The 14,342-nt window shown below is 39.6% G+C and overlaps 1 protein-coding gene across 2 annotated transcripts; it reads right to left on the reverse strand.

Annotated features, from left to right (window-relative positions):
* Positions 1 to 266: 266 nt before the first annotated feature.
* LOC116317713 (type-2 ice-structuring protein-like) lies at positions 267 to 12,924 on the reverse strand. 2 transcript variants are annotated; one of them, XM_039598916.1, is made up of 8 exons: positions 12,788 to 12,924; positions 5,168 to 5,249; positions 4,986 to 5,079; positions 4,521 to 4,583; positions 4,117 to 4,223; positions 3,873 to 4,007; positions 3,675 to 3,783; positions 267 to 612 (listed from the first exon to the last, which is right to left on the reverse strand). In XM_039598916.1, exons 3-8 carry the CDS (start codon positions 5,047 to 5,049, stop codon positions 536 to 538), a joined length of 555 nt encoding a protein of 184 aa, XP_039454850.1. In that variant the 5' UTR covers positions 5,050 to 5,079; positions 5,168 to 5,249; positions 12,788 to 12,924; the 3' UTR covers positions 267 to 535. The 2 variants fall into 2 exon arrangements, with proteins under 2 accessions (XP_039454850.1, XP_031592427.1); XM_031736567.2 differs by lacking the exon at positions 12,788 to 12,924 and having other exon boundaries at positions 5,168 to 5,354.
* Between the last annotated feature and the right edge of the window lie 1,418 nt (positions 12,925 to 14,342).

Raw genomic sequence — 14,342 nt, forward strand, 5'->3', positions numbered from 1 at the left:
TGCCATAATAATGATGTTTCACAAGAGCAATGAATTACATTATAGCTGGCATTGTTTTATTTGAAAATGTCCGGTTCTGCTGGACATTTTTGTTTTCACATGCGAAAATTTTGTTTTTCCTCTTCACTATCGCTCCCGCAAGCGATACTCTGAAAAGAAAAAAAATCTATCACATTAGTATAGGTGTAAACTAAAGATTACTTACTTCATGTTGTGCTTTGAATATATTAGAACTGTAGCTGTAACACAGAGCGACAGACCACCAGTTTCTTTCAATGCTTTAGTGTTTTAATTTGCATAAGGATATGAAATGCAGTTCACTTTGCAAAATAAATGTGTACATTGTGTGAAAGCATTCTTTTAATTTTAAAGACTTTCCAAACATAAAATCCTTCTGCACTTTATTGTATGTGACGTTTGATCCCTTATGTTGTAGCAACAGAAGAGAAATACCGAGAATGAGCCAATAGCTGAAAAAGACGTCAGTGTTTTTACTGATGAAGTGTAGGTCTGCATTAGTGAAGAGATGAAGAGATCACATGATAAGGCTACCACAGACAGATGGGAGCTTAGTCTCACACTTCCTGTTATCCAAGCATCCTGCCTTTCCTTCTGCAAGAAACAAACAAACAAAAAAAACAGGAATCCAACTCAATCAGTGACACTATGACTCAACAATCCTCTTTAATAAAAATTTGTAAAATGTAACAAAAACTTTCTGACATGAGGGGACAATTTTAGCCTTAAAAATTTCAGTGTAGTTGCTAAGACACAACTAAATACAGTATTTGTCAACTTATTTTAATTAATTACATTTGGCTATATCTTTATTGATGCATGTGTACATAGTTAAAAGTATTTCAGAGTTCAGTGGTCTATGACTGATATCACCTTCATCTTTATGGTGGATGTGTGACATAAACTCCCCAGAATCTCTTACTCTGTCTTAACAACTGTGTAGGTACACATGTCATCTATACTTACAAATCCATTAAGGTTTTTTGTTTGTTTGTTTTTAGTGTTTTACAGAATGGTAACATGTCCAAGTTGTTTCCTGCCTCTCATAAAGTAACAGAGAATACAGTGATAACCCAATAATGCGATGACCACCTATGAGCAAGTGCCTGGGAATGGTGGGAAGAAAAAACTCCCTTTTAACAGGAAGAAACCTCCAGCAGAATCAGGCTCAGGGAGGGGCGGCAATCAGTTGGGACCTTTTGGGGGTGAGGGGAGAAAGACAGGACAAAAGACATGCTGTGGAAAAGAACCAGAGATTGATCATAACAAAGAATTAAATGCAGAGAAGCGTACAAACACATAGTGAGTGAAAAAGTAATGAGTGAAAAAGAAACACTCAGTGCATCATGGGAATCCCCCAGCAGCCTACGTCTACTGCAGCATAACTAAGGGAGGATTCAGGGTCACCTGGTCCAGCCCTAACTATATGCTTTAGCAAAAAAGGAAAGTTTTAGGCCTAATCTTGAAAGTAGAGATAGTGTCTGTCTCCCGAATCCAAACTGGAAGCTGGTTCCACAGAAGAGGGGCCTGAAAACTGAAGGCTCTCCCTCCCATTCTACTTTTAAATACTCTAGGAACAACAAGTAGGCCTGCAGTGCGAGAGCGAAGTGCTGTAATGCGATGATATGGTACTACAAGGTCATTAAGAAAAAAAATGGAGCCTAATTATTCAAGATGAGAAGGATTCAATTTAATTGAGTAATAGAGTATGCTAATGGAACCTTTACTTATGTTTGCTCCTCTTTTCATCAATTTGTTGCATCCAAGCAGGTTTTTTCTTGTGAGTTGGAGCTGGTGATGGTTAGAGAGTCACTTCCTATGTATCCTAAACTTTTGCTATCCCATTCACCAGAATACCCGTTGTTACACGTCTGCATCTCCTGAAGATCTCAGGACAGATTAGATGCTACATTGACTCACTACCATTTTAGCACAAATTAATTCTACATGATTGTGTCATAGACTCTGGCTAATGATTTATTAATTTATGTTTGTTTTCAACAATCCAGTACACATGCTTTGGGCACAGGATCAAGATTCAGGTCATTTTAGAAGTTTTTAGACTTACTTATTCATAAAAATGAATACCTTTTATATTGAATGATATTGTAGGTGAAGAAGCACTTATCTGTTTAATAATAATGCTATTCAAAGCATACTAAAATCCACTTTAGTATTTTATGCATTATTAAATTTGAGGTTTTTTTTTTATTATTTAAAGAGATAAAACCAACTAACAACTACGTCAACAACAGATGGTGTGTGGAAACTCAGGTTATGGAGAAGCACTGTTGTGCAGACATCAAAGTGCTCATGGTTAAGTGCAGACCCTTTTATTTACTGTCGGAGTTCAACGCTGTGTTTCTGCTGGCTTTTTACATCGACCCACAGCACTAGGACTACGACGTCATCAGCAAACACGAGACCTTTCACCCAGATGCTGTGTTTGTTGTTGCCGGGGATTTTAATCACTGCAACTTCAGGACTGTGCTCCCAAAGTTCCATCAATATGTGAGTTTTCGGACAAGGAACAACAACATCCTGGACCACGGCTACAGCAATGTAAGGGGCGCATATAAGGCAGTGCCTCGTCTGCATTTTGGACAGTCTGACCACATATCTGTGTTCCGCTTTCCAGCATACAAGCAGCTCCTCAAATGAGCCCCCACCGTAAGTTAAGTTTGGAATGAAGAGACTGATTCGGTGCTTCAGGACTGCTTTGGTGCTACAAACTGGGGTGTGTTTAAGACTGCTGCCGTAAGAGAGGACAGTTCTGTGGATTTAGAGGAATATGCATCAGTGGTCACCAGCTACATCAGCACAAGCATTGACAATATTGTCCCCACCAAGTGCTACAAAATATATCCAAATCAGAAACCATGGTTGGACTGTGAGGTACATTCCATGCTACATGCACGTTCCACTGCATTTGGTGACACAGAGGGATACAGAAAGGCCAGATATGACCTAGGTAGATCCATCAGGGAAGCCAAGAGGCAGTACAGACTGAAGCTGGAAGGATACTACAACAACAGGAAGGCTCTCCAGCATGTCATTAAAACAGAACAAGTCATCTGTGGAGTGCTGCTCCCACCACTACAGGACACTTACAAGACTCGGGTCAGGAAAGGGGCACACAACATCATCAAGGACCACACCCACCCACAGCACACACTGTTCACACTCCTGCCATCTGACAGACGCTACAGGAGTGTGAAAGCAACGACAACCAGGCTAAAAACAAGTTTCTATCCACAGGCCGTCAGGCTACTGAATCACCGACTAGTTGTTGAACTATGATTATCTTTGACCTGTAAATTTGCTATTTTGTACATTTATATACAATCTACTACAATGTCATACAATATAAACATTTTAACATTGCATGCTCTGTATATATTACCACTGTGACAGTGTTGCAACTACTTGCACTTTAAATTCCGTCTACACCCATAAACTATAAAGCACTTGTTTTACTTATTTATTATCTTCTATGCTATGTTCTATGTTCAGGGTTAAGGTTACTCTTTATTTTAGTTGTGTGAAGGGAATCTGCAAAGTAAGAATTTCATTGCTCTGAGTAACCACTTGTGTTTTGCGGTATGACTCCTTGAATCTCCTGGAATCATGAATCTAACAGATGTTCAAAGACTTACCGCCAAAAGTTATCTGCAAACAGTGGTGCTCATGTTTAGCGTCCCGTCCTCGACAAAAGTCAGCAAAAGCAGACACACCCATATAATCACTCCAGGACCAGGAAGGATTCTGTTAAAGCAAAATAAAAATAAAAATGCTAATTCATATTCATTAAAAATGCAATTGTTTCATAAACTGCCAGACATCATCATATTTACCGCTGGAGAATTATGGCCTCCAACCCAAAATTGTCCATAGCCACGTCCAGCACGCTGGACCTCCTTGTGAATCTCTTCAGCTTGACTGGTACTATACACAGATGCAAGCTGTCCTCCACGAGACTGACAGTTTCTCTGCAGTGCACATAAACACACAGAATGACGTAACCAAGAAATTTTACATCATTAATGTACTCCAAGTTTTCATAGTTTTTTTTAGTGTAAAAATGAATATCCTTGTTACCTGAGCCTCAGCCCAGGTCATGTATGTTGGAACAAAGAGGAGGCACTGTTGACTGTGCATACTCCATCCATCAGGGCAAGATGGAACCCAGCCACCAAAAGGGTCCTCTGAGGACAAATGGAGAAGAAATGTTGATATTGAGCTGCCAGTGAATAGCTAATCTGTTTTCACGCTTCATTTTATGGCTTCTGAGGGAAAAATGTAATGCATCCAGCGAAAAAAGTAACATAAATAAATATTGTTATATAGCATCTGTTGTAAATGGTTTCATTCACCAAATGTTTGCATCTGCATGAGCTGAAAATTTTCTTGGTTGCAGTTACTAATGTGAAGCATGTGCTGTTTTAATTTTTTACTGGTGGATCATCAAGATATTCACAGTAAAATAATCATCTTACATTCACCTGGTACAGGAGGAGCCTCTGTAAAGGGTATACTACTGTAATCTGGAACAGTTGCAGGGACAGCTTGGGCCACAGACAAGAAATAAACAAGAAATACAAAGTCAGACAGTCCAATGCAAGTAAATTAGAGAAAATGTAATCAAGTGTAATATAATTAAAATATCAGAAAATATAAATCAAAAAGTAGAAGTAATTCATACTAAAAATATAGTTACACTACCTAATAGGCTTATATAAATGATATGAAGTTATTGTACAACAGCAACAGGAAAGTTAACACAGTATCATAAATTCAGTATCGCAAAGATAAAATGCTCACGAACACTTAACACTTAAAAAAAACAAACAAAAAAACAAAAAAAAACCCACCAGACTGATTGAATCATTTAAAATGCGCTATTCTCCAATCACACGTTTTGTATGTAAAATCTAAAAATATCTATACATTTGCCTTGAAATACTCACAAGAAACTTGGGCAAGAGCCATCATGGTGCACACAAGCAGAGGCACAGTAAGCGCCTTCATCATGGAGCCTTAACCTTAATCTTTGATAAAGACCTAAACGGGGGTTCCATTTGCAGTGAGTTTACAAACCAGTAGTGAGAACATTCATTTTAATGAAAAGAAAAAACTTTTGCAATGTTACCTTCTGTTCTTCCTTCTTAGTCTCAGTCTGCAAATACAGCCTTCTTGTGTGGGGAGCTTAAGACAGCTGGTCTTAAATATGCCTATTCACAGGCGTGAAAACAAGAAAAGAGGTCAGACACACTCATAACACACAAAAAAAGAAAAGCAAATATCAATTTAGCCTAAAAAATGACCCGGGCCTTTACTGGTACATAAACGCCCTCATCCTGTGTCAATGAACTGCCGGAAGATCACCTGATTTTTCTCCAGCACAAGCAAAGTTCAGTTTATAACGTTCATGTTTATTCAAGACTTTATCAGTAAAGAAATGTGATAGATTTATGTTTGAATATGAGACATGACCCAACACCAGCCCTGCCACCATCAAAGAGGCTTTATTGTTTAATCCTGTGATGTCTGTAACTCTTTGTTACAAAAGCAGAATTGGACACCGTTAAATTTTTTCTCCCCCTTTTCTTTTTTCTATTTATCCCCTGTCTTCTATTATCTTTCGCTAGTCTGGCTTAATATTGTCATTAACTACAAAACCACTCTGATGACAGTGCACATCAAAAACAAACATGTATTGTGCATTCCCCTCTATGAATTAAACACAATATATTTGTAGCCAATGCTAAAAATAAGAGACGTCAGTCATGACTGTGTACATTGTTACATTGCATGTATTTAAGGTCCCCAAGTTGCGTAAACTGTACTTGACAGCTCTTCTGACTACCCTGTGTCACCCTTCCCAGAAAAACTTCTCCACCCATATTTGCATATCCAGTATTTGATATAAGGGTGTCTGTTGATCAGTGTAGCAGCATGCAGCAACAATGACAGACAGGAGTATAGTAACCCTCCAAACTGCAGATGATCTTTGGGGGATCATGCTGATTTTAAAATGATTATGTAACTGTTTCGAGGTTTAATTCACTGTGTTGACTAAAGTTAATTTTAGAAATAACATCTGAAAATTACTCCCATTAAAATATAATCTCTTAGAGTAAACAGTACTTATCTAACGTGCAAAGCAACTCCTTACCTTGTATTATCAAAAATAAACACTGATTGTGTTCAGCAGAATATGTGTAACCTACGACTGATTTAGAAATTATTTAAATAAATTGAACCAGAGAGTAAAACTTGTAAAGTAAATGACCTGGGGGATGCTGCCATTTACAACAGATGTGTATATACAAATATTTATTTATTTAAGAGCATCCTGTTCCAAGTGCAGGCAGCACCAGGTTCCTTTTTCTGTTCTTGGAAACACAAGCAGAGGAACTCTGTCACTGCCACGTATTACTGGAGCAAGCAAAGCATCTCACATTTTCTCTTGCTTTCTCTCACACTATCACACACACATTGTAAGTGCAAAATGACTAAAGAACCCAGTTGTGCTTGTATATACAGGGTTCGTACGTTTTTTTCAGGGTCAAATTCAAGCACTTTTTAAGCACTTTCAAGGTCCCTTTTTAAGCTTTTCCAGAACACAGTTGCAGCAACTGTGACGTTCACTAGTAGAACTGACACACAAAACAAAACGACTACACTACACACTAACTACACAAGACAACACACTAACTTAAGACTCCAAACACGATAAACATCACAAATCTCTCACGTATCAAAACTCTCTCTCTCTTTTTCGCTCACTCGCTCTCTCTCTCTTCCCAACAACCAAATACCACATGTTGCCGTATCATGTTTTGATTGGTCGACATGGTACATTTTTCCACCAATAGGGAAGGAGTGTTTTTTCTTTTTTCACTCACAAGCAAAGCGTGTTTGCTAGCGCTCTCCATAAAAAAAACGCCATTTTTACCGTTTCTTCCGGGAGTAAACGCCACTGTTTTATTCAGAAAAAAACATTGGTTTTACGTGACCTATCAACACAATTTAAAAACTGGTATATAGTTTGAAGTCCGCACGTTCAACCCAAGCTGAAATGGAGACTCTGGGTCCGTGGACCCCAGAGGGTTAATCAGAAAGCCTTATGTTAGCTAGTTATGTATCGGGCTAATGTTTAAAGCTTTCACTTGAGTAAATTAACTCATATTACTGCTATGTAATGTTAGCTAAGTTCACAGCATATTCCGTAATAGCGCTGCCATACTGCATCACACTCAGTGCATTTCAATCATTTCTCCAGCGAGTTTGATAGCTAGCAAAAAAATAACCATAACTTAAAAAAATAGCATGTGTAACGTACGTGTACTGGAAAATTATTTACTAGGACTCACCTATCATGCGACTGAAGAACGCAAACTCCGCCATTGTTGTTTTCCATCAATCACTCATTAAAACAGCAACCTACAGGTATGTTAGCGCACTCATCCCCGACTGTCCGAGGGAGGGGCGGGGTCACATATTGAAACAGACGCAAGGCAGCCCAGGCGTCTCATTTTATTTCTCTATCTGATAAGAAAACAATTCAATCAGATAGCTATTTATTGTGAATGAACTACAGTTACATTTTCAAGCACTTTTAAGAACCACATCTGAAATTCAAGCACTTTTCAAACCTTGAAAAGACGACATTAGAATTCAAGCATTTTCAAGGATTTCAAGCACCCGTACGAACCCTGTATATAGAGCAGGGCAATATGGCCAAAAATATTTATCACGACATATATTTGAAAATTTGGGATAATGATTTAACTGACGATATAATTGATGGGAGACAAAATACAAAATACTCCACAACTTTACTAGCGCAAAATCACCAACAATCTATTTTCATTTAAACAAGCAGCTGTTTTTTGTGTGCATTAAAGCTATATAAAAATTTAACAGTGCAAATGCAAATTTCTTGCTGAAAGTTTAACCAAAAGGCATTTCCAGTGGAAATTGGCTAGTCCAAGCTAGTCCAACTTCAGTAACACTACAAACATCACTGCTGTTTAGTTTTAGTCTTCATCTATGTTGGAAGTGATAGCAGAGCTGTACGTTTGAATTTTTTCTGTCAGTCAGAACATGGTATATCATGTTTAGATAACTAGCGAAACTTTCGTGCTAACTTCCGCTAACTTCCTGCTAACTTCTAACTCCATTAAATTTAATAAATTCTGTTTTCATGGATGCCTGGATGTTAAACTTAATTGTTACACCTGGTAAAGCAGCAACGCTGATCATTTTATTAAAGATAAAAACTGTCTAAATTCTTTCAACTCTCAGTGTGCAGTAGTGTTCATTTGACTTTGGGACCTTCAGCGGACGGAGTTTTGGACCCAGATTGCTCCACGAGGCTCCTGACTACGGTAGCCGTAATGCTCAGACAATCCATCAAGTGATGCGGCTTCGTAGCTTATCAAAGTCGTACTAAAACATTTTTTGACTGATTTTTGAGCGCCGTGTACCACATAAAATCGGTTCGAGGTCAAAAGAAAAGATTTGCATCATGTTTGAGGTTGATGTCTTAAAATATCATATCAATAATAGAAAAATAAGGCTCTGGATAGACAGCAAGGCTCTAACTGTTGAAACCTTCAAAAAAAGACAAAGAAATCATCCCTAACAGTAAACCTGAAAGTCTGATTTACTCATATTAAAGTTCAAAGTAAAAAACAAAACAAAAAAAACAACAAATTTTACATTATGCGGCCTTGTATCAACCAGCAGAACCTGTGTTAAACATGTACTGTAGTGCCACCTTTTGGAAAACGTGGAAATAATTAAATTAGAAGCAAGCCCAATTAAGCTGTACTTTTTTAAAAATTATTATTTATATTGTTTTATTTTTATTTTCAGTTGTTACAGATGGGACAGACATGGCTGGGGGATAGGAATGGCAGAAAGAAAGATGAGGGAAAAGAAAAACAGAGGGGAAGAGGGACAGTGAGAAAGGGCAAAAAAAATCTCCTGGATCACCTGTTGAGAGAAAAATAAGAGAAAACAAGCAAAAAAAGAGAGCAGCATAATAAACACAGCACCATCACATTAATCCAGCTAAGTGTAAATAACAGTAAATACTAAATAATGAATGTTGTTGTGCAGCACGCAGGACCGACAGCGCACAATGTGCTTTGTGGTAGCAGCCAAGAAAGGTGTGGTTTGTGTCAATGAACAGTGAACACCCGTGTGTACACCTGTGTGGATGAGCGCGCTTGTATTGAAAAGGTTACTTCATGTAACGATCTGCTAGAGGGTGTAGGGAGCCATAGCCCCGTCCCCGAGGGCATGAAGCATGCATGGAGGAGATCCAGGCTCCAGACTAGGGATGGGTATCGAAACCCGGTTCTTGTTGAGAACCGGTTCCGACTGTTTCAATTCCTTGGAATTGTTTGCCATTTTTGCAAACGATTCCCTTATTGATTCCAGTCGCCCCGAAAGACGTCACCACGTTGCGGAGCGTCATTTACCTGGCAGGAAACACGGCGCCTAAGCGGCTCAAACGCTCAAAGGTTTGGTTATACTTTACGAGAACAGATGACAACAGGGCAACTTGCAATATTTGCAAAGTAGATATTTCATTTAAGGGAGGAAACACTACGAATATGCAAAAGCATTTGCTCACAAAACACGCAATAACCTTAAATGAATGTCGTGTTTTTAATTCCACTCCGGACTCGTGAATCTCAACCCAGCAGCAGCGGAAACGTTTGCACGTCCTCTCCCGTTAATGCGGCAGGTAAATAATCAGCTAACAGTGCATATTATGTTAGCGCGATCTGCCTTATTACAAAACCTGCCATTACTGTGCGCTGCATTTAGGTGACCATGATGAGAGAGACAGACAGAGTCTGGCTGGCAGTTCTCGCTGCAGTCTACCGGTAGCGTCTCCTTTCAGGCCAGGATAGACGAATGTCACCGAGCAGTGACTAAGTTTGTGGTCAAAGGCTTGCACCCATTTGCCACAGCAGATGCCCCCGATTTTCGGTAAGTGAATGTGTTTAATTGTAGGCAGGAACATTACTGGATATTCTTGTGTAATTGCTACAGAATAATTTATATTATACTTTGTTATTGCTACAGAAGAATATTTATTTTACATTTACAATTTTTTTTCCTGGGGACCCTGTGACACCCCATTGAAGAGCCATAGGCTGCGGATCTCTTAAGAGCTCACTGTTGGGTTCGTAAGGCCATGTTACTCCTAAATTTCTATCTTGTTCAAAGAGAAGATATAAAACAAAGTTCTAAGCTAATCGACCTTAGTGTTCTCCTTTTTTAAAAATAAGAATCGATAAGAGAATCGATAAAGAATCGAATCGTTAAACAGAATCGAAAATGGAATCGGAATTGTGAAAATCTTATCAATACCCATCCCTACTCCAGACATCCAGAGGCCCCAGAGTGCGAGAGCCCAAGGAGGACCACCGGAGGGGCATCCTTGCCACCCTCCTGGGAAGGCACTGAGGAGAGCCCCAGATGGGGGGGTCACCCAGCAGCCACGGAGCAAAAGCCAGAGGGGGCTGCAGTGGCGTGCCCGCGGGCTCTGCCAGCAGCCAGCAGCCAGACTGGACCAAACCGCAGGCCCAGAGGCCTTAGAGCCCCCCACCTCCTGGAGGAGGTACAAAATATAACTCCACAACTTTATTAGCACAAAAAAACTATCAATTTATTTTCACTTAAACAAGCAGCTGGTTTTTTGTGCATTAAAGCTATATAAAAATTTAACAGTGCAAAAGGGATTTCCAGTGGAAATAGACTGACATATCCTGAGCATAACCATGTATAATATCCACTAAAGTTAAAAAGAGGTGCTTTGCAACATTAAACTGCAGTGTGCCAAATAAAAAAGTCAAATACGTATTTTTCGGACGATAAGGCACACCGGATTATAAGGCACACCGGATTATAAGGCACATTAAGCGAAACAAAGCAGTCAGATAAGTCAAACTTTATTCAACTCGTTCTTCTTGCTTCCCCCACTTCTGTACCATTGATTCATTAATGCTGTATTCTATCACAGCTGCTCTATTCCCGTGTTGTTGCAGTATATCAGTGACTAACCTCGTATTGTGAATGGATTATCTCAGTTGTTCTCCTGACTGAAATTTGGCCCGTTTCCTGCATCCTGCCATGCGATTGCATTTGTCCATAACCATCAGGAACCCTCACGTTAACTTTTATCGAGTGGAAAAAAGTTAGCATTCATCCTCCAGCTTTACTGTTTATGTTATGCTAACATAGCTGAGGCACTAGTGATCACGTAGCAAATCATTATATACCAGCTAGCCCAACTTCAGTAACCCTTTTCAATACAAGCGCACTCATCCAAACAGGTAGGGTTACTCTGCCGGCAGCCAGCTGTGCCACACTGGACCGAGCTGCAGGCCAAGAGGCCTGAGGGCCCCCCACCTCCTGGAGGAGGCCCGACTTAGCCACGGGCGCCCGGCCCTGCCAAGCAGCCACCAGGAGTGAGGTGGTACACACCTGAGCGCCCAGCCCCAGACACCAAGAACCACCAACGCACCGACACCTAAAGGGATCAGCCACTGGCAGGTAGTGTGGTGGGGGAAGATTAAGCTGTACTGATGTTTAACCCTACTTATGGTCTACTAGCAAGAATGACCAAATTCCCAATAAGCCAGTACAAGATAATCTAGAAGGCCAAGGTATAAACATCAATAAGGAAGGACCACACCAGCGTAAATAGTGCTCAGATTGTTATTTTGACACACAGCAGCTGCAAATAAATGTACCTAAAACAATAAAATATCCCCCCCTAAATAACAAACTAAATTAAAGTGCATGCATACTGCTTTTCTCTGATTCAAATGTATGAACGAATAATGTCTGATAACTGATGGATCGTTGGGGCCTGTTCAGTTTGTTTAACTGTTGTCCTACTACACGCCGGTGAAGAAAGAAAGTTTGTAGTACTGCAGGTATCTGAAGCTTCCGACTGGAACGAAGCCCTGGATACAATAAAACCTCTGCAAATCCTATCCAGTTTTGGGTTGGCTCGCTATCCAGTTAAATGGAATTGTGGAATCACTGCTCCTCAATAGAGGCTTGCTTCAGACTGGGTTCGTCTGTCAAGTCATCCTTTTACCAGATAAAACAAAAAACCTGACCTATAAACAGGTCACAGGTCCATACAATCACATACACCGTTGTGAAACAGCCACACTTACTCAGAATGAACAATAAGTATCAGTGTAACTTTTATCTTAATTCAACTAGCTCTGTTGTACAACAAAATAAATCACTGCAGCATCATATCCTCTTATGTGAGCTATATTTCTATCAACCTGAACGGTTGACAGTGTTAAAAAAAAATGTTCTAGAGTTAACACTCTGGCTGCATTCGGCAATTCACAGTAGCTCACCAGACTTTCATATTATAAAGAACTTAAAGACACAATTAAAAATACAACAATCTGCTTACAATTTAAATAAATTGCTATACACCTAACAACCTTAGTAACAAGTAACATTTAATATATTAAAATTGATTAGGACCGGTTCTTTTGTTTTTTTGCTTCCTTTTTTGTTTCCTTCCTTTTTTTAAAACGGTCACAGTGGCTAGCCATTTCGCACACACAAACACATTCCGATTCTGCTAGCGTGAGTCTACGGCTTTTCCTCTGTGGTAACTGTTAGCTTAGCGGCTAGCGGACTTTCCGTCCCGTTACGTCTAACATTTTTTCTTTAACAAATTAGGTTTTTTCCAACTTTTCTTACTCACCGATGAACAGGGTGAAATTCTGAACAACCCAAAAAACTGCATCAGAGTGGCTTGCAACTCCTAGCTTCGGTAACGTCAGCGGAATGTCATGTGATCAAGGTCAACAGCAAGGGTCGCTGGGAGCTCATTGCTGATTGGCCAAGTTACACAACAACAAATCATCTTATTTGTCCACATCTTCCTTTAACAAAAAAAAAAGACATGACTAAATTGTTTACATTATACACACCAGAAATTACTTTCCACTGCTCTCTTTTTGTAGCTGGGCTACAGATGGGACTGTTAGAATGTCTCTCATGACTACTCATCATCTCCTACTTCTGCACTCAATATCAAATTTTATCAGTGGGAAATAAATAAATAAAATTTAAAAAATGACCTTCTGTCATTGTCCTCCAGTCCTCCTGTGCTTAGTCACTGTTGAGGTGCATCTGTGTGGACATATTTGGTGCACTCCAGTCAGCACATTTTGCTACACATTTGGTGAACACATCTGACCTGGACCCCAAATTTGCCCATGTATGGCCTGAGAGAGCTGGACAGGACATCCCTAATTTAGAGATCGTTACAGAAATGTTTCCATGTTTCAGTTCATTAGTAAACAGAGAAGTCTAATGACAGTATATACAGATGTTTTTCTCCAGAACTAGAAGGAAAAACTACTGTTCTACTCAGTCTTGGTAAGTGAGACTTATTTATGTGCCTTTTTTATCTCTTTGTATACCTGTATTGTTTATTATTGAACATTAGCTAAAATTAGTCAGTAGGAAATCAGCTCTGATTTGAAAAGAACAAAACAAAAAACAAACAAACAAAAAAAACCCTCGATCCCTCCATGAACTGATGGTCCCATTTTGTTGGTAGCTTTTCTTTCACTTCTTGTCCATATTGGGGCCTGTAATGCAGGTGACACAGCCTCTTATGTGTACCTCTAACATGAGTGAGAGACCCCCGCCAAGGCCTGGGATGCTGGACAAGCATATGGGAGAAGGACAGAACACATAACAATGTTCAGTGGCTAATGGATCTAAGAGAAGACCACAGCAATCTCCCTGAACAGGCTCCAGTGACCTCACAGTGAGAGACATCCAAGAAAGGCTCTCCAGGATGAAGAGCTGGACATCACCAGGACCTGAACTCATTCATGTCTACTGACTAAAGAAGCTGACTGCACTCTATGAACATCTGGCAGCACAAATGAATCAGCTGCTATTAGACCTTTGCTATTAGTGTATGGTTCAATATGTGACTGGGACACAGAAAGGAACTGGCAGAAACACGAGACGGGTAAAACAACAGACAGAGCACTTACCAGAGACTGCAAGACCAGGCTAACAAACCTGTGTGCTACCTGAATTCAGTATAAGAAAGCCTATGACTCAATGCCCCACACATGGATCCTGGAATGCCTATAACTGTAAGTTTGTTTTACAGTGTAAATTCACTGTGGTGCCAAATACATGTTGCTTTTCGAAGAACATGTATATTTCTATAGGATCTTCTTATTCATGTGAATCTTTTATCTGTTTCTTCATTCTTTTGTATTTATTATTTC

This window comes from Oreochromis aureus, linkage group 3 (assembly GCF_013358895.1).
Source record: "Oreochromis aureus strain Israel breed Guangdong linkage group 3, ZZ_aureus, whole genome shotgun sequence".
Taxonomy (NCBI): domain Eukaryota; kingdom Metazoa; phylum Chordata; class Actinopteri; order Cichliformes; family Cichlidae; genus Oreochromis; species Oreochromis aureus.

What these genes read in the sequence shown, in the direction of transcription:
- LOC116317713 (XM_039598916.1), bottom strand. Translation starts at nt 5,049, where the DNA reads ATGATGAAGGCGCTTACTGTGCCTCTGCTTGTGTGCACCATGATGGCT. An exon ending in GGCTCTTGCCCAAGTTTCTT is followed by an intron (nt 4,584 to 4,985) that starts GTGAGTATTTCA and finishes CTGTGGCCCAAG; the next exon opens with CTGTCCCTGCAACTGTTCCA. An exon ending in TTTGCAGATAACTTTTGGCG is followed by an intron (nt 613 to 3,674) that starts GTAAGTCTTTGA and finishes TGTTTCTTGCAG; the next exon opens with AAGGAAAGGCAGGATGCTTG.